Genomic DNA, 26,821 nt, shown 5'->3' with positions numbered 1-26,821 from the left:
CTAAAGGGATCCTTTATTGATAGCCTCTGTCTAAATAGATTTAAGCTTGATGTGACACAAAATTGAATATTACATTGTAATGATTTATCCAGCTTTTGATAATTGTGAAATAAACAATCAATTGTTTTAACTATAAAATTCCATGAGTTGGTAACAAAATCTCTCCATGGTGAACTGGATAACTGGAAATAATTTTCCGTGAGGTGTCGCCTCTGGATTAGACGTTGGTGGAATGGGGATCGTCGTGGCCCACGTCAAAGTGTGAGATGACATCTTTGTGAGGGTACATGGTTCCAGGAATAATGGGATTTCTAGTGACTTTGGGTGGAGATCCTTATTTGCAGGATGGAAATTAATTTAAATATCTTTAAATATATTTTTAACAAGAGGCCCAAGGGCCTTAACGGTCACCTGAATATAATACAACAATTTAGAAGTTAAATACACTGATAGATGAAGCATTGTTGCCCTAAAGCAAGAGAAGTAGGAAGATCAGGATCAACAAAATAATTAGTATCAACTCATAAATTAGGTTCTAATCTGTCCCCCACTTAACACTATGACCATTCAGACTATTTACAAACTATAAGCGCTTCTGTACTATTTTTAAACCCATATTAAAACCTCTAGCATTGACCTCTCTTATGGTCTTTGAAGATATTTTAATAAGATAAGTTTTTTTTTGTCTCATTTTTATTTATCTATTACTTACAGGTCTACCTGATTATTAAAACTAAGAAAGTACTTTTTTAATTATACGATAAACATTCTTGCATAATTATCTTATTCTATTAACCTTTCAAATACATTATTTACAGTGATTAATTATCAAAGATGAATGGAAAAGGGGAATAACTTCTCTCTGTAGAATACAAATTAATAGAGCCCTGCCCAGGACCAGAATGCTTAGACGAATCGTCCAGATGTTTAAAAATCTGGTAGAAATACGCTTACTCATATCATTTAAACTTTTACTCAGTTTGCTTCCGATATGCCCAGAAGCAGAGAAAAATTTCACAGGTACAATGCATTTTCACTACAGATTCAACAAAGCCTTACCCTAACACCAGAACCCAAGACCAAGGGTCAAGAAATTTACAAATTTGGAAGAGTTACCCTCATCATCATAACTATGGACTTCAAAGAATTAACACTTTTCCACTATATTATCAAAAGCCCCCCCCCCCCCCCCCCCCCGTCATGCCAGAACCCCTGACCCTAGGACCACAAGATTTAAAATTCTGTTTGAAGCTCCCATTTTCATCATAGCTAAGCAATTTATTTATCAGCTCAACACTAAGGAGCTGACAGGATTAATTAATGATTAATTAATAGAATTAAGGCTTTTTCACTATATAATTAATAGAGCCCCCCCCCCTCCTCAAGAACCCCCAAAACTGAGGCCATATATTTAAAAATTTTGGAAGAGGCATCCTTGTCTATCATAATCATGCACTTAATTTGTTTAAATAATCTCCAGTAGCAGAGAAGAAGATTTTCAAAGAATCAATGCATTTTCACTATATAATCAATAGAGCCCCGCCCTTACACCAGAACCCCTGACCCTGGGGCCATGAAATTCACAATTTTTGAAAAGGCATCCTTATGCATCATAACCATGCACTTAGTTTGTTTAAATAGTCTCCAGTAGCAGAGAAGAAGATTTTCAAAGAATCAATGCATTTTCACTATATAATCAATAGAGCCTCGCCCTAACACCAGAACCCCTGACCCAGGGGCCATGGCTTTCACAATTCTGGAAGAGGCCCACCTCGTCATCATAACAATGTACTTAGTTTATCACCTTAATGCCCAGGAGCAGAGGAGAAGATTTTCAAAGAATTAATACATTTTCATTATATAGTTGATAGAGCCCTGCCCTAACACCAGAACCCCTGACCCTGGGGCCATGAATTTCACAATTTAGGAAGAGGCACTCTTGCTCATCATAACTATGTACTTAGTAACTTTATTTAATACCCAGGAGCAGAGAAGAAGATTTTCAAAGAAATAATGCACTTTTACTATATGATCTATATAACCCCACCCTGGGGCCAGAACCCCTGACCCTGGGGCCATGAATTTCACAATTTTGGTAGAGAGCTCAATGCTTATTACAATGATGCCAACAGTTTGACTGCTTGATGTCCAGGAGCAAAGGAGAAGATTTTTAAAGATTGCATTATTTTTGGTGGTTTTAGCCCCACCCCTCAGGCCCCCGGGGGGGGGGGGGGGCAGGGACCATGAAATTCACAATTTTTGTTCCCCTTCACCCATAGATGCTATATACCAAATTTGGTTGAAATTGGTTGAGCGGTTCTAGAGAAGAAGTTAAAAATGTTCAAAAGTTAACGCACGACGGACGACGCACGACGCACGACGGACGAAAACAGATAGCATTAGGTCACCTGAGTGACTCAGGTGACCTAAAAATCAAAACCAATCAACTGTAGCAAAATTAGTAAATCGATATCATTCAATGTGAATTTTGGTTAATATTTGTTAAGTAACTGAGAGTTTCTATGTGTGAGGCCAATGTATTTTATGGCGTCGAGTAGAGCTCGAAAGCTATACGAGGGAGCATCCCATCTAAACTGCCCACCGGAAATATCGCAATCAAAGGTGTCAGTCGATGCATTTGCAAAAGATCAATTTGATTGAAAATGCTGTCAATGAATAATAACTTTAAAATAAAATTGCATCAATTACATGTATATCTACAATAAAGTCTGATACAACTTTCACTTCAAAGTGCCGAGCGCATGGCGAAGGAACAGTTGCTACCTATTTTTTATCGACTTAGGTCTGTCGCGGCCGAGATTCGAACTCACGACCTCCCGATCACGGAGCGAGCGCTCTACCGACTGAGCTACCGTGAACGGTGGCAATAGCAAGAGAACTAGACGCTGTCACTGTAGACCATCGATATAATACAGCCTATTTAGTTGAATAATAGTGAGAGTACTGTCCATAACTTATTTATAAATCTTCAGAAAGTTCCATGTGAGTAAGAGATTGGTTCCTTGACCGTTTATGGAGGAATAAAGGGGAACTCAAGTATGTGCACCAATGAAATTTCCGAATTTAAGTGAGACTTACCTAACTTTTTTTTAGCAAAGAGGAAACGTTACGCTGCTTTATACACTTTGACGTTATCATACGTGCGCCGTAAGGCGATACCACACATAACATAAAGTTTATTTGAGCACATATCTAATGGAAATTTGCCATGTATATTGATGAAAAGTGTACTAGAAAATAGTGAAAATTTTAGAACGCAGTGATGATTATTTTTTACTCTAGACAACTTGTCCACATTTTACCGATCAACCCTCGTAGTTAACTATAGTTTACTATTATTAACTATAGTAAATACTTTGATTAACTATGAAACTTTGTTTGGAACTTTTTTGAGATTTCAAAGCTGAAACTTTCTGAAATTGATATCAGTAATGTAAAATTTTGGGATGATATGTTAAGGAACAAGAAATACGAGGGGTAATCAAAAAGTTCGCGAACTAATTTAAAAACTTCCATAAAAGAAATAAAATCACATTTCGATGTTTATTATTTTTTAAAGTGGTCCTCTCCGATTTGAATGCACATCTGCTATCGTTCTCACAGGATGAAATTACACCATTCAGTCGACGAAATGGTAACTGAATGCCCACTGAATGGCCACTGAGGGGTCACTGAAAAGTTCCTTTCCAGTGACTTTTCCGTGGTCTGTCAGTTATCATTCAGTCGACTGAATGGCATATACATTTCAGTGGCCTTTCAGTAATCTTTCTGTTGTATCTATTTATTGGATAATCGGCTTATTTTTTAACTTAGAAATCTTATTTCACGTTTTCTTATTATAATGGATCTGCCCATGCGCGAATCATGTGATCCAGGCGTTCACGTGACATGCTCCGTAGCGTTCTGTTCACAGAAATTAATAGATTTTTCCGAGTTTTATATTTCTTACCATGCAAGTTATTCTTTATAACAAGAATAGCCCATTAGTCACAAATAAGATTGGTGGATTAGGATATCTTTTCCCAGAATGAGCATAGTGACCATCACAACCCGACTCTTTTATATTGGGGTGCGTCGTTTATCCATTATGGATAAAGTATGGGCGCCTTCTTTTAATCATATATGATATGTTTAAAATCTAAGGTAAACGATATTTTAGGGATTCAATAATTTTATTATTGTTAAGATATTCAACTATTTTTCTTAATGTAATTTGGCGATCTTTCGTTACAGATTGCTCAACTAAAGACACATCTCTGCCCAAGCTTGCTTTCACTGGGCACCAGAACAAAATAATTTTTACCACCTCCCTTCCTTCACTAAAACAATCAATCCAATTAATGATTGAACTTCTGCCATGTCTTTTTGTCTTCATAAATCGTGTACAAATTATTATATGATACTGAAAAGGAATTTCTAAGATAAATGTTAAGCCGTTCGTTGATCAAGTACGACTGAGTAAACCATTTTTTGTTACGTCATCTACATATTGAGTCATATTTATATTGTGACGTCCAAACGTGTAGCACATATCTGCTATTTATAGAACATGTTTATGACTAAATGTGTGCCATATTTCATTTTGATCTGAACTGTGGTTTTGTAAATAACGAGATAGTTCACGAACTTTTTGATTACCCCCTCTTAGTTCCCTAAAATATAGAAAAAATGTGCACATATAAATTTAAGAACATAAAATACCACAATCATATTTTCAAAAAAATACTTTGATTTACTATAGTAAAACCTTTGATACTGCATTAAACTACAGTTAACTTTGTAAACTATAGGGTTTTTTTTTTGTTTTTTGTTAGAGACTATCAGTGTTTTTCATATAGCGATCCTGATACAAACAATATATATATATAGTGTTTCATAGTTAACGTTATTTAGATACATTCGTTTTTCCCTACAATAGAGATAATATAATTCTACAGACAATAACTGTAAGTACACAAATTACAGGGGAAACAACAAATCTATGAGCCAGTGCTTTCTAGTGATACCCCACCCGCACAGACAGACGGAGAAGATTTGTACCAAAATGAATATCACTGTATAGCATGCCGAACCAAAGAGTGTATTAAAATTTCAAGCATCTGCGATGAGTTGTTGCAGAGAAAACTGCAACGAAAAAAATGTTTCGGACAGACATACACAAACACTTACCCCGCACACACAACAGAGAGATTCGCAGGGTACAAGGTATATACCCCCATTTCCTTCGAAGCGGAGGTATTAATATTCATGTAATAAATAAGGATAAATGAACCTAAAAGAGGGAAAAAGATATTATATGATTAAATATGAAACAGCAATTACAGTTAATGATAGCATTTCCATATTGGATGCTTCATATGCCGTGCTTTCTCTAATTTTTTCCTTGTCTAAAAATAATAATACAATACGTTTTTTGTTTCAATGCAATTGGTGTATCCAGAAACTGATACATGTAAAAGCTGGGGTGGAGGCAGGTTGAAAGCGGGCACAAATTTTAAGCTAGAAGTATGGGGTCACAAACTTGTCCTTTAAATAGTTTCCGATAACATCCATTCCATACAGGTATATCGTTGTCAGAAACATATCATGTCATTTTTGGAACAAAACCTGTGAGAAAAAAAAAACAAGAAAAAAACAAAACGGATTATATATATGGGATACAAGCAAAAATAACCATACTATATACATTGTATATCATGCTAGTATTGAGAAGTGGCGTTAAGGCGGGGAAGGTACTTTGCTCCTCCTCCAATATACATTTGAAAGAAAAAAATCAGGAGACTCTAGGCCTTCACCGACCATCCCCAACATCGGATTAACTCATTTCACACCTCATATCTAAAGGTTTAATTATGAAATATAGTGAAAAAGTAGGGGGTCAGATTTCTATGGGGGTCATTTTTCAACGTGTGTGGAGTCGTAGATTTACCGGCCTGGAAGGGTTTTCTACGGTCGAAAAATGACTCTACTTGCCGTAGATAATTGACCGGGGGGTCATTTTTCTACGGAGAAATTTGACCCCCCGGTCAATATTCTACGGGGGTCACTTTTCGTCGTTACACGTGAAACGATACCCTTCGTTAAAAACGATTAAATGCCGGATTAAATTTAAAAAAAAAATATTTCATGCAAATTATTTTATCAAGAAATGAATCTTTAAGCGTAACATTGCAAACCATTAGAATTAGTATATATTAACAGGAGATAATAAATAAAGGTATACATTTTTTAACATGTTGATAATGCGTTGATTGGAATGCCGTAATTCTTGGCAATGGTGTCCATAGGCAGCATATTCTTTTTTACTTCCGAGAGAGCTTGAAACTTTGTTCCAGTTTTGTGTATCGTTTATTTTATTTACAACCCATAGATAATCCATCTATTCCCCGGAATTTAGACCTGGTCCTTCAGTGGATTGCTCTCAACGACTACTTAAGTGTCGTGACGTGGTGTAATTTGACGATAAAATTTATCATTTTTTTTACGACGAACTTCATATAAGCCATAATCTTTAACTTAGAATTTTTGTGCTTTTTATTTTTTAAAAAAAAAAAAAAAATTAATCAAGTTGTAAAGTGATGACTGTGATTTTGTTTTATAAAAGTCAGCAGACTGCACACACATTTATCATTTCATTTATAAACGAAATTATTTGAGTCAATTAAAAAAAATAAATTCATAATTAAACTTGATGTTTTATTCATCTGATATTATCGATCTATAAACCTGGTTTATCTATTACCTGCTTTAAAAGGTGTGAATTGTGAATTCAGCCGACCTCGGAGAGATTAATTAGAGCTTTTAAGGACGGTCATGCACCTGGCGAACAGTTACGTTTAACAGAGCTGAAAATTGACCAACTTTGACAAAAACCAAGTCAAAATAGCGCTTCGGGCCTGAAGTTTACTTCGAGATAACTGGAGTATTCGAGATTTCTGTGTCCAAGGCTTTTTAAATGATTTATAATACATATGTATATGGTAAATAAGGCCGAGACCGAGGTCTTACTTAGACATATCCGGGGTATTAAACATATCTGTGTTCGAGGTACATGTACCGAAGTTTACCTGTAAATTGAAGTCCCCTGTCGCAGAAGGTACTGACACGAAAAGGACCAATAGCCATTAATGCCGAGTACAGGTCGAAATCTGAAGCATTCGACTTGGTAGCTTTTCTACATGAGTGATTTATTTTTTCGAAAGGATGTGTAGTCAATAAGATAAAGAAAACGAGCAGTGATCAGATTCGTAATTACAGGAACGATTTTTTTTTAATTCTTAAATTTTTAAAATGTTTTTGTGAACCTGGCAAAACAACGACCCTTTGAAAATACAAAATATGGCACCAGTGCCCAAGAGAGGTAAGCATCCTCTTTTGACCAGTTGACAGATTGATGTAGAAACAATTACATTGTTTGGAAAAGTGTCAGTCAAAATTCGACTCAAAGACATTGTTTATTTGCAAACAAGGTCGTTATAATAACCATAGAACTGGCGAAATGATCACTATAATGAGAAAAAAGCTTCGTAGCATTAACTTATTTGTTAGTAGCCTACCAAAGCAAACAAGCAAACAAAACCAAAATAATAATAAAATAATCTAGAAACATACTCAGTATGTAGACCTTGCACTTTGTGTGTTGAATTTCATAATCCTTTCAACATTTTGGCTTGAATGTGATATACAAAGAATAAGCACTTATGCCAGAATAAAACCTATAGAATAGCATTAGTGGAACAAGTATATTTCGGATATACAGCCAACTTTCGCGTCCAACTAGCCCAGGCTCTAATTCTTTATGAAATTTTTGCTGGTTATAAGAATTTAGACACCAGTGAATAAGATTGGTCGACATCAAAATAATTCCTCCAGAGGAAATAAGATTTTAAGATTTTCCTTTCGTAGGATAGCGCCTGACTTTGATTAAAAAATGTGTTTGCAGAAAAGTCTCCATTAGGAAAAATACACGACTACAGAGAAACATTTTTAACGGAGTGGAGGGATTCGAGAAAGCGGTCACTAATCCAAACATGTAGTAAGTCACCATACCAGTGGAAGTCAGAATTAGGATATACATGTATTCATTGATGGTCAACTTTGCTTGTCTAGAAGAGTTGCTGTAGTGTTTGTTCAGATGATAACTACGGATATATATGTTAGAATACTGCTGAACGTGCTCACACACTCGCCAATTTGAAGGAGAAGAATGACACCATCATTATTCCATTCGTACGCAAATACAAGCAATACAGTCGAAATTTTTAGTGGTATATTGATGAAAACTCCACACATATTGCTACACAAATATTTCCTCCAATAAGACGACGTTTTTCTTCTTGAAGATTCGATCTACAATTAAGAGTCTCCTTTAAAGTTTGATTTCTCTGACTATTAGAGCCAGTGATTGCATTGTCAAATGGCAAACCCAAAAATGAAGTAATGAAACTTGAGCCAAGAATACAAAATTCCATTCGCATTGGTTATAAGATAGGTGATAATTGCTCTGCTAATCCCTGTTGTATTTTGGATGTTCGAAAACAATAGGACTCATTGCTATATCTAGGGAAGGTTTTGTTTCCAAGTTGAAATACATAAATATTACTAATTACAATATTAAACCATATTACGAAATTTGCCACAAGAATAAAAATACTTGAAAAGCTCACTAGGGAGTTTCTTACAAACGTTTTGTTTCGGTAATACGATATAAAACTCAACTCAATTAGAAGGAAAAGTAATAGAATTGCATTACTCATCATTGAAAAAATCATTTCAGCTGTTCGTAAGGAAAACAAAACGATGCATTCCATATAAATAGCAGCATAAATGGAAACATGTACCATAACGGCTAGTCCAAAGATCCAGAGAAAAATTAATCTGAGTTTCAGGGATGGATCAGCTTGTTTGTTTTGGAGGTTCCCTTCGGTGGTAAGTCTTTTTCTGCAACCAGACACAATGAGAATAATCAGAGAGATCAATGCAAGAGTCACAGCTATCATCATTGCAACCCAAGCCCTTGTTTTAGCTTTATCTGAATAAGCCTGTTCAACTGCATTTATTCCAATGATGACAAAAGCACCGGAAATAAGATATGCAAACAATAAGACACTAATAATCTGCCCACCAATATGGAATCCTGGTCGCTGTGAGAGTGGACAAAACGGCTGAATGAAAATTCTACAGAGCTTTTTATAGAGCAATGAAACTGCCATATTTTTACCAATTGATACTAAATGAATACACGTCGACTGAAAGAATTTCAGGAAGTGTTTTTGTAGCATGAATTAGACAAGAGCATTTTTAAGTGGTCAACAGCCGGTAATTGTGACAGAAACGGAAAAGTTTACGTAATTAGACGGCACTCAGACAGTTTAATTTTCCCTTTCAACTTTCAAATAATACTGATATAAGTCCTTAAAATTCTTAAAAATCTAAAATGAAATAAAATAATTTTTCTAAGAATCCAACATTGTTGAAATGAGAAACTAGTAAGTGCTGTAACTACTAAAAGTGTGTTTATCTTTGAAAGGTTAAATCGGCGATTTTTTAAACCAGTTATCTCGGTTTATAGCAAAGTCATGTACTTTTACTGGGAGTAATTATCATCTTTGTTTGATTGCTTTGTAAGCAATATTGTTAACAACCTATGTGAAGTTGTGGGTCTACTTAAAGCTCGATAAATATCATTTCAATGTTTCAAACAAATTTGAGTAATAATAACTATAACACGTTATAAAACTGTATATTCTCAGTTAATAAAGTCATAGATTTCTATATCAATTCTATTTAAAGCAGATGGTTTAGATTGTGCGATTACATTTGTTCTCTTATCTTTTAAGTTTTACATCCGTTTTCAAAAAATAATTTTGAGATCGTATATGATTTTTTAACTTGTCCTCGTAGATGAAGTATGTGGATATAACGAACAGAATTCGAGCTCAAAAGTCCATTAAACATTACTAAATAGAAGCAGAGTAAAAATAGGAGCAAAATAGATACAACGTTATTTGAAGAAGTTCTTTTCTTTATCATAAAAGTAGTGATGCATGCTTAAGCACTATTGCGCCGTTAAGTCTAACGAAAGAGTGTAAATAGACCTACTTTCTGAGTTGTTGCTGATTACCATACTAACAATTTTTGTTGATCCTGTTCATCCTATTTCTCTAGACAACAAATTTTCCTCTATCAGTTTATATTCTTTTATTATATAACTATTATATAACCAGGTGAGCCTTAAGAATCTTGAGTCCCTTGTTTATACACAAAGGGTTACTTGCCAAGCAGAAAATTTCAGAAAATATTCTCTATTTGTTTAAGGTAGTAAAGTGCTAAGATATTTATGTATTTTAAGATACGATACAAATAGTATAGTGGAACAGACTTTGAAATTTATCCTGCAGTTCTCCTTTGTTTCACATTTCTCATTTGTTAGTACCTACAGTGACATATGTTTTATCGCTCCTAAATTTAAAGACGACCTCTGCATTTAATGGATTATAAAGATTCAATAAAAAGAGGTAAAACTCATATCCGCGTCTAAGAGATGAACCTCTAATTATAACTGACCTTCTTTCCCTAATAAATTTTCATCAATAAAGAATCATCTAAATATTGCCCCGTTATAGTGTATATACTTGACCTAAATTTTGTTTTCATTTTTATCTTCTGTTAGAAAAGGTTGATGAATAATGAACATTTCATTTTGTAGCACATGGATTTTTTCCTATGAGTTCATTAAATTATTTTCACGTTGTGTTTCTGGTTTCAATGAGAGAAAGAAAGGCTATAATTTTACTATTTGTCTAAAGTACGGTATACAAAGAGGCAATTTAAAGATACCCCGAATTATAGACATCCAATGCATCATATATTTTGAATTGTCTATGTATGAAATGCTTATGCATGTAATTACCCGATGTCATTCTTATATAAATAGTGCACGTTTTTGAGGGTAACAGTTGAAATTGACACCCCAAGGAAAACCATTGTCAACCGACGCGTGAGCGGAGGTTGACAATGGTTTTCCGAGGGGTGTCAATTTCAACTGTTACCCTCAAAAACGTGCACTATTTATTTTATTATACTGAATGTCTTATTGATTTCGGGTGTCACGCTTAAAAAGCTTTCAAACTCCCCGCTTCTATTTTTCTCAATAAGAAAGCTTCGGAAAAGATTTACCAACCTCTTTATTGTTTGTTTGCTACTTAAAAAGTCCTTTATCATCTAAAGTTTGCACTCGCAAGGATGCTTCGTCTGTCGTTTGTTGTTTTCAAGTAAGCTATATCGGACGCAAGCTTTTATTGACGTCGTTTATTCGGCTTCTTTCAAACGCACAACCGACGTTTTGCGAATTCTACGGTGAACCGTACGCGCATGATTTGAAAGCATGTGATATTTTCGTAATGTTACCCGTTGTCAAGTGTGTTGCTAACGTTGAGGGTAACATTACGGATTGTTAAATGCGTCTAAACCAATCAGATTTTAGTATTTAACATGAAAGTATAATAAAATAAAATATCCTGTTCTTCTAGAAGTATTTCCAACTCTTTATACAATGTGTGGAAACAAGGATACAGTCACGGCGGTTGTGACCGGTCATCTGGGGATGCGTACTCCTCCTAGGCACCTGATCCCACCTCTGGAATTTCCGGGGGTCCGTGTTTTTTGCACTGTTCACAGATGTTTATTGAGATCGATCACTGTTCGTTATCTTCACCTTTATCATTTAGAACGAGTTCTTAAAGAGTTAAATGGGAGTTTTCTGTTTATTTATTTGTATTGTTTGCGATAGTTCGAAACATCAAATGAAACAGTTCTTACCAATAGTTTTGCACAGAATGTATTTTAACGAAAGTCTCCATATCCTCCATCATTATGAATTTATAAAGAACATAGAATACTAAAAAATATATTATAGGAATTTTTAAAACAGTTCTAATAAACAAAGAAACTCAAAACTGAAAACAAAACGGCAAGGAAAATGTGGGTATTCCCCTTTAATAAAAAAAATCTTTCTCGGTGACAATTAAAACAATGTTACATAATATGTTTATTATAATCCCCACTTATACCTCTTGACACTTTTTCTTTTCATTTCTTAAGCTGAACGTGTAGTCTTAGATAATTAAACATGAGTGCTTTTACTCCTCATAATGGGGTCAATCATTTTGCCATTCAATATGTAAATTAATCTCTTATATAAGTATGAAGAACTTGAAAACTTAGTCTATTGCGCGATGGCATTAACAGACGTGAAGTGGCTATTAGCTGGGATTTTGATTTCTGTAAATGGAATTGATTGCCTTCCTTCTATTACGGGGAATGATTTATCAGACAATTCCCAGTTCCTACAGGGTAACACGTCTGAAAAAGTTTCAAGTGTTCTTAGGGATGTTCTGAATCAGGAAAGCTTGGTGCGCCTCTCCATGATACAGAAAATTCAGATATTAATGATGGATGTCATAGGCAACAGAAATATTTCTGAAAGTTTGATGAAAAGGCTGGACGATATGACTGAAAAATTTCATGTCTTGGAGAAAAGACAGAGGAAAAGTGAAGAGGAGAATTCAAGACTTAATGAGGAATTAAAAATCTTACGTTCCACAATAGGTGTCACTAAAAATCTTACAGGTTACAATGCGCTTCACTTAAATGAGACAGATATACCATTTCTTAAGAAGCAAATTTCTTCTCTACATAAGGAAAATCACCAATTAACTCAAGAAAATACAGAAATAAAAGCAGAACTGGAGGTTTTTATCAGGAAATACGTAACTGAACAAATCAAAGAAGTAGATTTAGAAAGTTTGAAAAATCAAACTTTGTTTCTTAAACAGATATATGAAGGTCTGTCACACGAAAACGAAAGAATGCAGAAAACATTACTTCAAATGAACAAAACAATAAACGAAGATAGAAACGCAAACGACTTATACGCACGGATACTGACAGCAGAGGGAAACCTGATGACTTTTTCTGCTTTTGTCAATCGAACAATGGAACGTATTCTTCAGGATCAAAATAACGCTACTCAAAAACTTATGAGTATTTCTGCACAATTGTCAGGTATTTACGAGGGCTGTTTGAAAATTATTGAGACAATTACTTTTACTCCACAAAGGACAGAGATAAATTCATGAAAAATCGTCAACATTTTATAAAGAACGAATAAAATAAATGTGCAAAATTTCTAATTTATAGGACAATTAGACAAGTCCCGCTGAATTTATAAACAAGCATATGTCTATTGACCTGGAGCAGCATCGCTACGTCATTTTAACGTCACGTCAGCCGATATTTTCTCATTGTGAAATGATCGGGAAGCGCTCAATCTACTTTCTCTGTCATTACATATAACATTCCCAAATTCAAACTGTCTCTTATAATTCTTAAACGATTCTACAAAAATAAAATAAAATAAAATAAAATGTGTGCCGTTGCTACCCCAATGTAAAATATACACGAAGTGTCATATACAGGTTGACTTAGTGTCATGCATTACCGAGTTATGCAACGCGGGTCAACGGTATTTAGACCGTAAATAATTGATGGTCGTCCGGAGCTTTTGTTTTTACTCTGGTTGAATTATTTGTAAGAAAAAATATACCAATGAAAAAATAAACCCTTAGACATGTTTTATTGCATTGTTATTGTTTTAGTAGGTCGGTTAGTCTGGACAAGAGTTCTCAATACCGCTACACAAAATTTGGGGTATTCTCGCTGCTCCGCTTTGACGTCAAAATCCGTTTTGTCGTCGTTACCAGATCGCTATACCGCGCTTAAATTTTTTAATGATCTCCGTATTTTTGATCGAATTTCTAACAAACTAGCACAAAATGAAGTCAAAATTAAATTTAAAAATTATATACAAATTTTTTATTTTTTTCGCTCTTACTATGGGTCCACTGGGAGTTTTTACGTTGGTGTTACATATTTTCAATATCTGATTTCGTGACTGCACCGGGTACCCCTACCACTGACACATGAATATACCATTGAAAAAAAAAAGAAATAAAATATTTTTGAAATATTTCTTACTTTTTTGAATTCTTAGAGTTTGTCAAACGTATATGCAAATTTTCACCGTAAAACGTTCATTAGAAAGAAGAATATACACAATGTCTCAATAATTACCGAACAGCCCTCGTACACTTTCTTTATTACACAGGGTCAACATTTGCTATGAAAAATTTGATAACTTTAGTAATAAATGTATTGAATTTTTATTTACCTCAAAAAATCAGATTAATTTCATAATAGGAACATATTACAATTGTAATTTAAAGCTGTAGAATAACGTAATAATGTCCAAGAATAAGGCAGATGTTTTATTTGCAGTTTATTTACATAATTATTTACACAATATTACAGACAACACTTATGTTGTATAACATCAAATACTCAGTTGACTCAATACATCAGTCCATCTCCTTAAACATCGTTAAAGTGCAGAACTGACATCCGTCTGCGTTAAATTCTAACGCAAAACTCACTCCTCACTTCAAGGTTCCCAGCCAAAATCATAAAGCACCGATAGTGACCAACCTTAAACAATGAACCCCCATATTCCCATGAGAACATCAGCGACCAGGCAGATATGGATGCTGACAGACATATCCCGTTACCCATAGAATATCAGTACAGCGCAATAAATGCTCAGCATGCATGATTTAAAGATAACACAAATAAATCGAATTAGTGAAACTCTAAATTATGACAGATATATTCCTGATTGACGTTATCGTTTTTTCTACAACTGTAACATTGTGAAGGCCAAATTTAGATTAAGATATAAATAAAGTGAAAGAATCGCTCATGATTTTTTAGTCTTATTCAAAGCCTAGTATTGGTAAAGAATGTACCTAATTTCGCTAATTCTATTGTCAATACAATGCCCTTTTCAGGAAATACAATATGTCGTTACATCCAGTGTTGATTGATGTTTGTCATACCATTTATTAGGCCATTATATTCACACTTAATTGTCTATGGATATTTTCCATTTCAACGATCACGACAAGAAGCACACGGTGTGTGTGACCGGTCGACAAGGGATGCTTACTCCTCCATGGCACCTGATCCCACCTCTGATGTTTTTAGAGGTCCTTGGTTGATCTGCTCCCAATTTTATTGTATCAATGGACTTTTGAGCTTGATTACTGTTCATTATCTTCATATTTATATCTTGTTTTTTTTTATACTTCATCTCCGAAAAAGACGTGAACAATTCTTAGTAAAATTTATGTTATATCTTTTTTATCCCCTTACATATATCGGTATGAATTTCTGTTCCTGTATATCCAGGGAAAACCTTTCTTTTTCTAATTTTCGTCTCCCTCAGAAGCAAAATGCCAATGTCAATAAAAGTATATACAGCAATATACGGATCAAGCGTGTTGAAGACCGTTAGAATGAACCTTGCTTTCTTCAAAGAGGCGATTGTTGATAGATAGTAAAAATAGGGTGTGTTTATACAAAAAAAAAAAAAAAAAAAAAAAAAAAATCGGGGATTTTCTGAGCCAACGTGATTTTTACTTTATTCTTGTGAAGGCAAATGTATTTTAAAACATCCAACTTAGAGAAATAAATTTTTTGCTTCCACATTGATGTTTAGATTCATTTAGGACGTTTTCTCAGTAAACTAGAGTTGTCATTTTCATCCATATGTCGATTCGATGTATCCCAGTAGACTTGAAAGAAAAGACATCATGATCTTACACATTTATTTCCTAGGGCGTTTGATGTTTTCTTATATCATTAACTCATCACAAGAATGCTTCACTGATCAAAGTTTTATACAAGATGACATTTGGAACTATCGTCGTTCAAAGTTTTAAATTTTACATAGGGATAAAGAAAATTATAAATTAACTTACGCTTTACACAACGTCATGCATAACCTAAAAATACGAAAAGATCGTATGTAGTGTCAATTAAAATTTCTTAATTCATGGCTACAGATGCAAGTTGGAAACAACAAGAAAACGAAAATTTCACATAACTGTTTAAAAATCATCACCCATGCAAGGAAATCTCTCTAGTATTAATGTATGCACTAGATATTGCGCTTGCAGCTTTCCACTTCACAGTCTAAAACTAAAGTAAACCTATAACATAGGGGGCGATAACCTTAAAAATTATATGAAACAGCAAGATAAAAACAATATATAACAATCTATTTACTCTATATTAAGTTGCCGTGGTCATTGTTCTCATATTCAGGGTTAAAAAAATGACCTGGACTGGGATTTCGACCTTTCGACTTTGCGCTGCATTTCCATCATAAGTTAACACTGCGTTGTTTCTAAATGTTCTATTTAAAACAGTTCTATAATTTTATGTAGTTTTCATAACAGCATTCTTGTTCACAAAAATTATAAGCAACTTACTTCGGTAGCTATAACATACCTTTTTTGCTTTAAAATACCATCTTTAATTTGTTTTTAATAAAATCATTATATATTCCCCACATCTCTTTCAGAAAGATTGTTGTCTCCTCCAACAATTAACTCCATAGCTTTCTACTCCTACATGTCTCAGAAAACACCGACAATATCTGTTCAATATTCTTTGAGGTTTGATGTGGTGAAAACAAACGTTGGAAACGGTTACCATTCCGCTACGGGAGTATTTATTGTTCCAGAAACTGGGATTTATGTATTCACTTGGACAATACGAGTTCTTGGTGATAATTATCACTCAACGCAGTTGATGGTAAATACAGATGTACTGGGGGTAATTCACGTTAATGCAGGTGGTGGAGGAAATCTTGGAGGAACAGGGACTGTTGTGGCACACGTCAATGCAGGAGATGATATCTTTGTGCGCACACATGCGTCATTTAATAAAGGTGTTATTTATAGCGACGGTGGAGGAAGATCGTCCTTCGCAGGATGGAAACTATTCTAAATAGATATAATGATTGATATGAGATAATTTTAAAATAAGATAGTAACTTATTTCGAAGGAAAAGGTAAGATAATCCCTGTGTATCACAACAATAGGTGTCATAAAGTGACAATCTTTCTAATATGTAACTATAAAAACACAAATGGAAACATTTATCAGCATAAACTTTTTGTACAATGTATTGTTTATAAGTGAAATATACAAATAAAGTAACATGATTTAATATGACTTTTTCTGGCGCTGCTAACATTTACGTTTTAAATACATTGACTAAATCATAAGATGAACTTATAAGAAACCCCCTTTTTCTAAAGTGTAAAAATATAAAATTCACAGATCTTGATTGTAGCTTTAAGCCTGAGGGTGTGCACTTACTAGAGTATTACTTTGTTTAATTTCTCTAGAATGAAATTAAGAGTATTCAAAACGATATTGCAAAAGCTAGACTTCGAAATGCCCCGTTAATATGACCGTGGTTTGAGATGGAAATTATAAGTATGTAAACAGTCTGGCGCAAGTGATTAATAAAGATTAAATTTAAATATTTTGTGAAAATTCATAAGAGTATAATGTTCTCCACAGGAATCTTGCTTCGGATGGATGTGTAATCGCTTCGCTTTGATATAAATTACGATAGAGTGTGACATAAACCTTCAATGTGAAAGGTAAATTGAAATTTTCATAAAATTTATCGTACACTGATAATACTATGGCTCGTCCAAAGCAATTTTCCAGGTTACATTAGGATGCAATAGTTTTATTTACGCAATAAAATGTTAATAAAGTGCAGCCCGGGGGACCGGGCTGCACTATACATATGTTTAAGTTTTGTTATATGGAATTGAGGTGGGATAAGTTATTCAGGACGAAGGGTAACTATTCATTAAAGAGTGTACATCAGAATGTTCTTTCCCTTTTATAAATTACGAGATACACATTATATTTACTTCCATGAAGTACATCTTTAAAAATATATATGTTTTCATATGTAATATGTACAAAGTTGCTTACCATTTACTATTGAAAAAACGACGGGTCCCTTTTTTAGAACATTAAATTTTACTTATCGCATAAAACGTGCGTTACACTATATTTTTGATGATAGTTGATACATGTGTCTGATTCTAATTTATAATTCATGCAGCCAACAGTTGCTTGAGGATATGATAACGTTTAAAAGGTATCGTTTTTGTTCGGATTCATCCGATTAGAAGCTTTCCGTAAATCTTCTGGACTTAAGTCTCGATCATTCTGACGCATGCCTTTATCACACAAATCGAAGCGGTTTGATGATCAAGATTTTACTTCATTTATTTCCCGAGAGAGAATTGATGGCAACATCAATGTGTTCTTGTTTGTATTTGAAAGGTCCCTTTGTGCAAATTGTTTGTATTACATTTATAGTCAACATACTGAATTCAAAACTGAGCTGGAAAAGTAATCAATACGTTTTGAATGCAAATTGATGTCTCGGACAGCCTCAACTAGCTGTCAAGATTTAAAAAAAAAATGCTTTACCATGAAAGTTGTATTATTCAACATTGTTATGATGTTATTTTTAAATATTAAATTGAAAATTACATTTTTGGATTTTTTTTACATAGAAGCCATACAAATTCAGTATCAAGAGTGTATATGACTAAATATGAGACAATAAATATTTTAAATCAAATCTATAAAGTCATCGATTCTATATCAGTGCTACTTAAATACTGATGGCTTATATTATGCACGCACATTTGTTCCCTAAATTTTTAAAGGTTTACATCCGCTTTCTAAAAAAATTATTTTGTGATTTTATATCATTCTCTTAAATTGTCTGTGTAGAAACAGGGTTATTCCGCGGAAGTTCAAGATTAACTTTATCATACAATATATTATCATATAAATAGAATTATGAAATTTTTTTTTAAAAAAAGTCATATTGATTCAGTGGAATTTATTTCATGGTAACCCTAATTGATAGATTTAGGTATATTAATATATTTGTCGTTTATTGATCATGCTAAAAATTCCAGAGAAACCATACAAATTTTGAGCCGAGCAAACTCGGACCTCTGAAAACATCAAAGGTCGGAACAGGTGCCATGGAGGAGTAAGCATCCTCTGTCGATCAGATATACCTGCCGTGCGCCCTAATTTATTATCGGGTAAACAGAAAGCTCCTTTGTCAATGCAGAATAAAAATAATGGCCTCGTGTTAGTATGAAAGACGACAGTCTACATTCGACCTATAACGACAAATTGTATTTGCAAACAAGATCATTATATCCATAGCACTGTTAAGGCTGCATAAGAAGGTGAGGTAATATGGGAAATGTTTACTTTGAAATCACGCAAAAAAATAAGAATTCCTCTGAATACAACAAAATAAAATAATATACGATTTTAAACTGCAAAAAAATATTTAACTACATCAAAACCTACTACTGCTTTTAATTTTGTTCTAGTAAGATACCACATAACAAAGTCAAAACAAATAACTGATTACAAATGAACTTGTCGACAATACGTGAACATGGTATAATTTGATGCATTTTATGTGCATTGAGAAGCGCATCAATTAATTTTTTTTCACAGAGAACTATGCATTTTATAGAATATTATCTACAAATGTTTTCGACCATTTATACCAATGAGTAACATTTGTTTTTTGCCATTATCTTATTATTGTGGGAAATGTGTATTGAATTTTTCTTATCATGGTTTATGTACAGGAATGGCATATTTAACATCTAGGTGCATTGTTAAAGACTTAGATAGATAATGACCATTTTTAATGAAATAAAGAAAATGCTATTTAACTTTAAAAGATGGTGCTGTTTTATTGATACCGAGAACATTACTTAATAAACACATTAATATTTGCTAATAATCACACATATCTCAACTGGAGGACCATTACACGAAATCTAATTACATGCAAATTCTATGTAAAGCAAAAGCACTTTTTAAAAACTATCAGATCTCAGAAATCATATTATCAATTTAAATTTTAATATTATTTAGATATGCCCCAGCGTCGGATATCCACGGCTGATCTCGTCTTTTACTCATCATCCGTTGGCAAACTCGCCGAAATATCGTCTTAAAATATGCTAATTTGTTGATTATAGACAACCAGTCAGAAAATTGGAACTCTTCAAAATTTATCGCTTCCAAAGGCTTTTGTGTGACGTCATATTGTTTTTCCGGTACTCCAAGCAGGAGGATAAAACGTACGCTCAACTAGGACCTCGGCTTACCCGCAAATAGTTCGTCATTTTGCGTAGTAATAAAATATTACATGAACTTTTCAGGCATTAAAGGCACAAATGTAAATTCATCTATATCAATACGGTGAGTGCAGGTCACCTTATATTTTAATTTTATTTTATTTAACATAGTTTAAAAATCTTACTCATATACAATCATATTAATAACTTTACATCTATATACCTTCTAATAGATTAGCACAAATGGAAAGTAATGTTTATAACGTTTAATCACAAGTCGACAAGTTGTGAATTGGTTAGGCCCATAAGAATCTGTGTCGAATGCCCCCAATCCCCCCTCACCCCCTCCCCGAAAAAAAAACTTTTGCCAGTATATTCTTTACTATAGAAAACAAAGAAACTGGACCTTGCTAAACTAAAAGACTTTTCAAAAAAAGGCAACAAGTATGAAAATAAGCATCTGAACATTTAATCATGTGAAGAAAAAAAATACTTATTTCATTCTCTGATGTCTTCTTACCTTACATAAACAAAGATTACAACTTTCATTCTTTTATATCATAAACAAATAATGAAATATGAAGATAACAAATAGTAATCAATTTCAAAGTCCTTTGAAACAATACAAATCAGGAGTAGAGAAAACACGGACCTCCTTAAATCAGCAAAGGCGGGACTAGAAGACAAGGAGGAGCAAACACCCTCGCCGTCCGGTCATACCCACCTTGTGCTCCTTGTCATGATCGAGTAAATGGAAAAATTCGTTGACAATTCATCGTTTAAATAATGGCCTAACAACCAGCACGAAAAATGTCAGCCAGCATTCGTTTTAATGATAAATTGTATTTGCCGACAAGGTCATTGTATCGACCATAGAACCTGCAAAATGATGATCGTAGACTAGATTCTTGTCATCCCCGTTTCAACAACCTGCCTGTCAATATTCCGCCTCGTTTCAGAAATTGTTCGCAGCTGGACTTTTTAATATCTTGAATTTATTTTCAAAAAGTTTTTATAACTGATATTCAACTACAAACATATGCTAAACAATGAAAAAGGTTTAGATACCAAACAGGGATGGATCTCAAAAAATGCTATTACATGTAACAAGGGTAAAAAGCACAGATCCCTAAATTCCAGAGATGGGATCAGGTGTCTAGGAATAAGCTTCCTCTTGTATACGGGATGATATACTAGTAATAATGTGTCATATGAAAACGAAGACCAGAGGTCATCTAGTATGGTATATCAATGAAGAGACAAAAGTTCCAAAACAGTAACCAGAGGACACCAATGTGGAGAACAGATAAGGTGACCTTTGGTTTCTCGAATGAATTACAATGTAAAGTGACCTCTGGTCTCCCTAATAATGTACAATATAAGGTGACCCCTGGTCTCCCTAATGATGAACAAAATAAGGTGCCCTCTGATCTCCATAATAATGTACAATATGAAGTCCGTAATTTATTCAATCCATATGCAGTGTGGAATAAAATTCTTGCTTACAGAATGTTAAACTCAATTCGTATTGTAAAATATTTGAAGAAATACATGTCCTTTTAGATATCATTTCATTTGTACTTAAAAATTCACGCTGTGGATTTGGTAATGGATCTTTAAACGTAAAGAATCAAGACTTCAAATAGACACGTTACGGAGCACTATTTGTGCGGCGATATTTCTTAAATAAGTCAAGAAGTCTGATTAGAAAAATGCTTTAGATATTTAGGACATATATAAACAATATGAAAGAAAAACGATTGATGGTATTTTTTTTTTACCTTAAGGTCCTGCTCCTCCTTAAAAAGGTATTTATTTTTGCACGATATATTCCGCTAATTTTTCATTGAACTCCATATGTAGGTTGTATTGGTAAATTGTCACACAAATAAGGGAAGTTTACGATAGAAATGTTGAATCCTACAAGTAAAACATTAAGTTAATTTTTTTTTGTTTACCATTAGTGTATTTTTAGTTAAATAATAAAATGCCGTGGCTTTCAATTCTACATATAGATATATCAACGACGATTTATCAATTTAAAATATTTAGTTTCATTCCTACGTTGAATCGATATATTACATTAACCTCAAAAACATAGTCTGACACATCTGTTTCTTCGCTATTACCTGCATATGGGTACTATATATGCTCTTTGTGCTATATATAGAATATGGAGAATACGAAAGGTAATATAGCCCAAACGTCCATTGAAGCAATCAAATCGGGTGCAGAGCAAACAAGGACTTCTAAAAATATCAGAGGTGGGATCTGTTGTCTTGGACAAGTATGCATCCCCTGTCGACCGGTCACACTCGCCGTGTGCTTCTTGTCATGATCGAGCAAACGGGAAAAATCCTAAGAAAATTCAGTGTATTAGTAATGGCTTAACTATTAGTATGAAAAACGTCAGTCATCATTAACATAATGATATATTACTTTTGCTGACAAGGTCATTGTATCAACCATAGAACTTTCAAAACGTTGACTTCAAACGAGATTGTTGATATCCTTGTTTCATCAACTTGTTTGTCAATATTCGACTCAATGACACATTTTATGTAAAAAATGGATCATTGTATCGACCATTGAATTTGCGAAATTTTGACTTTAAACGAGATACCGAGATACTCGTATCTGTGAGGAATTTAACTTTTCTATCGTCAATTTTTCTTATTTATGTAGTTATACATTTTTATCACCTGCATATGGGGTGCATGTCGTACAGTTGATTCAATACAAAAGTACAAAAGAGCATGTCGTAAGTATCAACAATTTCTAAAATGAGGCAGGATAATGACAAATAAGTTGACGATTCAAGGATATCTTGTTTTAAGTCCACATTTTGCAAATTCAATAATCGATACAAAGATCTTGTTTGTAAATACAGTACATCCTTGAGTCCAATGTTGTCTGACGTCTTTTATATAAATTGTTAGGCCATTATTTTCACACCGAATTGTCAAAGGATTTTTTTCGTTTAACGTCATCACAAAGAGTACGATACGGGATTGGCTGTTCGGCAGGAGATGCTTACGCCTCCATGGTACTTGATCCAACCTCTGTTTTCAGAGGTATTTCTCCGAATTTGTATTGTTTAAATGAACTTTTGAGAATGAGCACTGTTTTTATCTTCATATTTTATTCCTTTTTCATGTAAAATATTTTAAATAAATAATGCTTTATGGGAATACAGATACAAGTCTTCTATAGCTGATAATTGGGCACAATTAGTACCATGAGAAATCCAACAAATTTTTGGCAGATCTGTCCAAAGATCACATTAATATTGTAAATGAGAAACCCAGGTATCTTTTTAAAATCAACCTTGAAGTAGTGTGTAGAATCAGATTTTTTTTTAACAAAATAGGCTTGTATTTGTCGAATGACAAGGTATTTAAATTTATTAGTTCCATATTTATTGAAAAGCATTTGCTAATCGTTAATAAAGTGTATACTTAGATAAGTTAATGGCAGAAAGTTCTATATATCGTTTGTTTGATAAAAGAAAATCCTAAAAGCATTACTTCCAAGGATTGATCATACAGTGAATTTAGTTTTTGAGTCTAATCATCAGCAAAGTCTTTCGTAGTGCCTCATATCTTTTCCAGTCATACCATATCGGGAATCTACTACCCGTCACGGCTGACTTGGCGTATTCTCCGTTCAGGTTGGATTGGTGACAGCCGTTATACCAACAGGCTCCGTGATTTGATACAGCACACTTACCACCAGACCAGTTGTCATTGTCATCATCTCTAGTTGTAAATTTCATACCATTATGAGGATATATCAAACTGACACCTGTATTAAAATATTGATAATGTTAGAATTTATTCCTTATGGAAACAATGAATTATCTTAACATAATTGTGCCGTCTTGTAAGCCGGAATTTTTTCTTTCGGTACGCTTTGGTTTTTCTTTTTTGTTCACACTTGTTATTTCCGTGCGTGCAGCACGAGATATTTTCTCGTCACTCGTCGCCTTACTCAGTACATGTACAGTCATCCTGTTGTTACAATTTTTTACACTGCCCACAATGTAAGTATTTCATATATTTATCTTCTTAGAGTTACTTATATTATGCTTATAAATTTTCGGCAATGAATTTCTTTATTATTTTCTTCTATCGTATGTGAAATTTGACTGTTAATTTTTACCGGGAATTCAGAGTAGCTAACTTTGTCATATCTATTATCCATGTTTGCTGATATTTGCAAAGTGTTTCTATTCATATAATGCTAATTTACATATTTATCTCAGTAATATGTTCTATATAATGTGAATATAGGTATTTTTCAGATTTTTCATAAATTTCTTAAATTTGAGCATTGTACATCACATTTATTATTATTTTGTCTATTGTAGCTTTTCACCGTACGTATTATGCATCACCACATTATTGAACTATGGAGTTTCAATAAAGATAAAAAACGGTTTACTTAGCTGTAATTTATGGAGGCAGCATAATAATATCCTCCAATGTAGTTGTGATTTATCTGGATTTTAGCGTACAATATCTTAATAACTTTCATTGGTAACAACTTTATACATTTTATAACATATAACACATTCTAGAAAAAAGGCTTGTTTTAAAATTCTCTGGATTATAATTTGTTGCATGTATGTACGGAGGGACGTGTACTTAGAGGTAAAGTTGATTATTTAACGATTTGTGATATCAAAAGCCCTGTTTTTAAAAAAAATATTTGACATTTACACCACATTTAAAGATTATTCATTCATAATACGTTGTGTTTTGAATAAGAAATAATAAAATTCATTCTGATATATAGTTTATTTCTTAACGTTAAAATTATGTGTGAAAACGTATAAAACATGCATGTTATGTGTGAAGTTTGTAAAGCAATAAATAAAAAAAATTACCCGCGGTTCCTGAATACCCCGACACAGCGAGTCTGTATTTACTGCCTTCATTACCGACATTAAATGTGGAATACTGGGCGTATGTTTCAATTCCATAAAGACTTTGTAGTTCAACCCGGAGTTCTTGGTTCTTGTTCTTTGTCATCTTGTAGATTGCGTCATTTCATTTTAATAGAATGCGATAAACGTAGGTAATGATTTTTCATAATGTTTATTATTCATACTTTTTTAATGGACATACATTTTATCAAAACATTTGTTTAGATTATCTCTATGATTAATGCTACTTTTTGACAAATTGTGTTGTTAAACGCTCTTTATTATCAGGATTTTCGGTGATATTAAGCTGGGTTTTTTTTTTAAAGAAAGAGAAGAATTACATGTAATTAGATGGAATTATTCATTCCTAAGTAAAAAAAAATAATGTGACATGAGCACACATTGGATCCTATTCATGTTACTTTTTTCTGCCATTCTGTGGTAAAGGGTAGCTGTTTAACAAAAATAATAAATTTCTTCCTCTCTGGAATTAGCATCGGATAGAACCAGGCAATGTTGCACCAAATAAGTTTTCAAGAGTTCCTGGTTTGGTGAGCTCAGATTGGATGTGATATTGCTTTAGAAATAAATGCTAACTTCATCTTCTTAAAGCTCCATGATTTTATTATCTTTAAACGTAAAGAAAATGTTAATAGGTTGTTGAATTTAAAATTGAATACCTAAAAGCAGATATTGATGACAAGTCTTGTAAAAACAATCTTTTGCCCTAAAAATATAAAAGATTAAAAATGTCCTCTTTCACTCATATTGATCGTTTAACTTCGAGCATTATTACTAAATGAAAATAAAAGAAGGAATAAAATGAAATAAATAAATAATGGTCGGATAGCTTCTTTTGTTCTTCGATTCCATTCATCATGTACTTTTCTGTAGGAATATTGTATTTTACAATAAATAAATAGACGACACTGGAATTCTTCTTCGTCAAAAAAAGAGCACCACTAGAATACACACCTTGGATATTATATAAATGATGTTTAACTAGAGAGTATGGGGGGGGGGGGGGGTAATGTTAAAATCTACGATGAAAATAGAAATCCTACCAATCCAATAGTTTTTAGAGGGATCACCAAATCCTTGTTTATATTCTGCCCACGTCCTGTAAAAGTCTGTTGACCCGTCCTGTTTTCTTTGTATTGCCTTTAACAAATTAATCCATTTTACAGGTTCAAAATTTACTCAGCTAGAGTTAATAAAAACATACTAATGTATCTTTTAAACGAATAATGACAACTACAAATCATGAATTCAACATTTTATTTTGAAAGAAAATTACTTTTTAAGAATTGTTGATTTTGTCCCTTTCTGTAAAATCTCGTTTGTTTTTTTCCCCCCAATTTTTGCCTAGTTGTGCTTACCGTCCAGCCTCCGCCATCAGTACTCATGTCACAGTAAACAGACTTAAATACAGAGGCTACGGATATTCTGTAAACTCCATATCTTCCCTTTAAACTCGGAAATTTCCGTTAAATGTCGAAGCAACCATGGTCATCCTTTGAAAGCGCTGTTTGAGAGCATTGAATTAAATATACAATATTTAATCAGAAAAACAAGTGTGTCGTTAGTTGATGCAATGTAAATTTTTAATTTTTGAACAATTTGACTTCTACATAATATCAACACAGTGTTTAGTTTCTGACTAAAGCTGAAGCTCTTTCCTGATCATGCACGTTAACAAAACGTCTTAGTTGAATATAATGAAATATATGGAGATAACGAACAGTATTCA

At 33.4% G+C, this 26,821-nt stretch overlaps 2 protein-coding genes across 2 annotated transcripts in view; one reads left to right on the top strand and one right to left on the bottom strand.

Annotated features, from left to right (window-relative positions):
- LOC133185694 (ficolin-1-like) overlaps positions 1-26,575 on the bottom strand; it is a 35,647-nt gene extending 9,072 nt beyond the window's left edge. Inside the window, exon 1 of the mRNA XM_061320998.1 lies at positions 26,451-26,575. Coding sequence (XP_061176982.1) covers positions 26,451-26,477 — 27 coding nt within the window. The 5' untranslated portion in view covers positions 26,478-26,575. The remainder of the gene's footprint in view (positions 1-26,450) is intronic.
- On the top strand, positions 12,284-17,141 carry LOC133185796 (uveal autoantigen with coiled-coil domains and ankyrin repeats-like). The gene is made up of 2 exons (XM_061321089.1): positions 12,284-13,086; positions 16,502-17,141. Exons 1-2 carry the CDS (start codon positions 12,447-12,449, stop codon positions 16,927-16,929), a joined length of 1,068 nt encoding a protein of 355 aa, XP_061177073.1. The 5' UTR covers positions 12,284-12,446; the 3' UTR covers positions 16,930-17,141.
- Positions 26,576-26,821: the final 246 nt, after the last annotated feature.

This window comes from Saccostrea echinata, unplaced genomic scaffold, assembly GCF_033153115.1.
Source record: "Saccostrea echinata isolate AGI-Se365-2 ecotype Australia unplaced genomic scaffold, CSIRO_AGI_Sech_v1 ptg000012l, whole genome shotgun sequence".
Lineage (NCBI taxonomy): Eukaryota > Metazoa > Mollusca > Bivalvia > Ostreida > Ostreidae > Saccostrea > Saccostrea echinata.
This window is presented reverse-complemented; position numbering and strand designations above follow the sequence as displayed.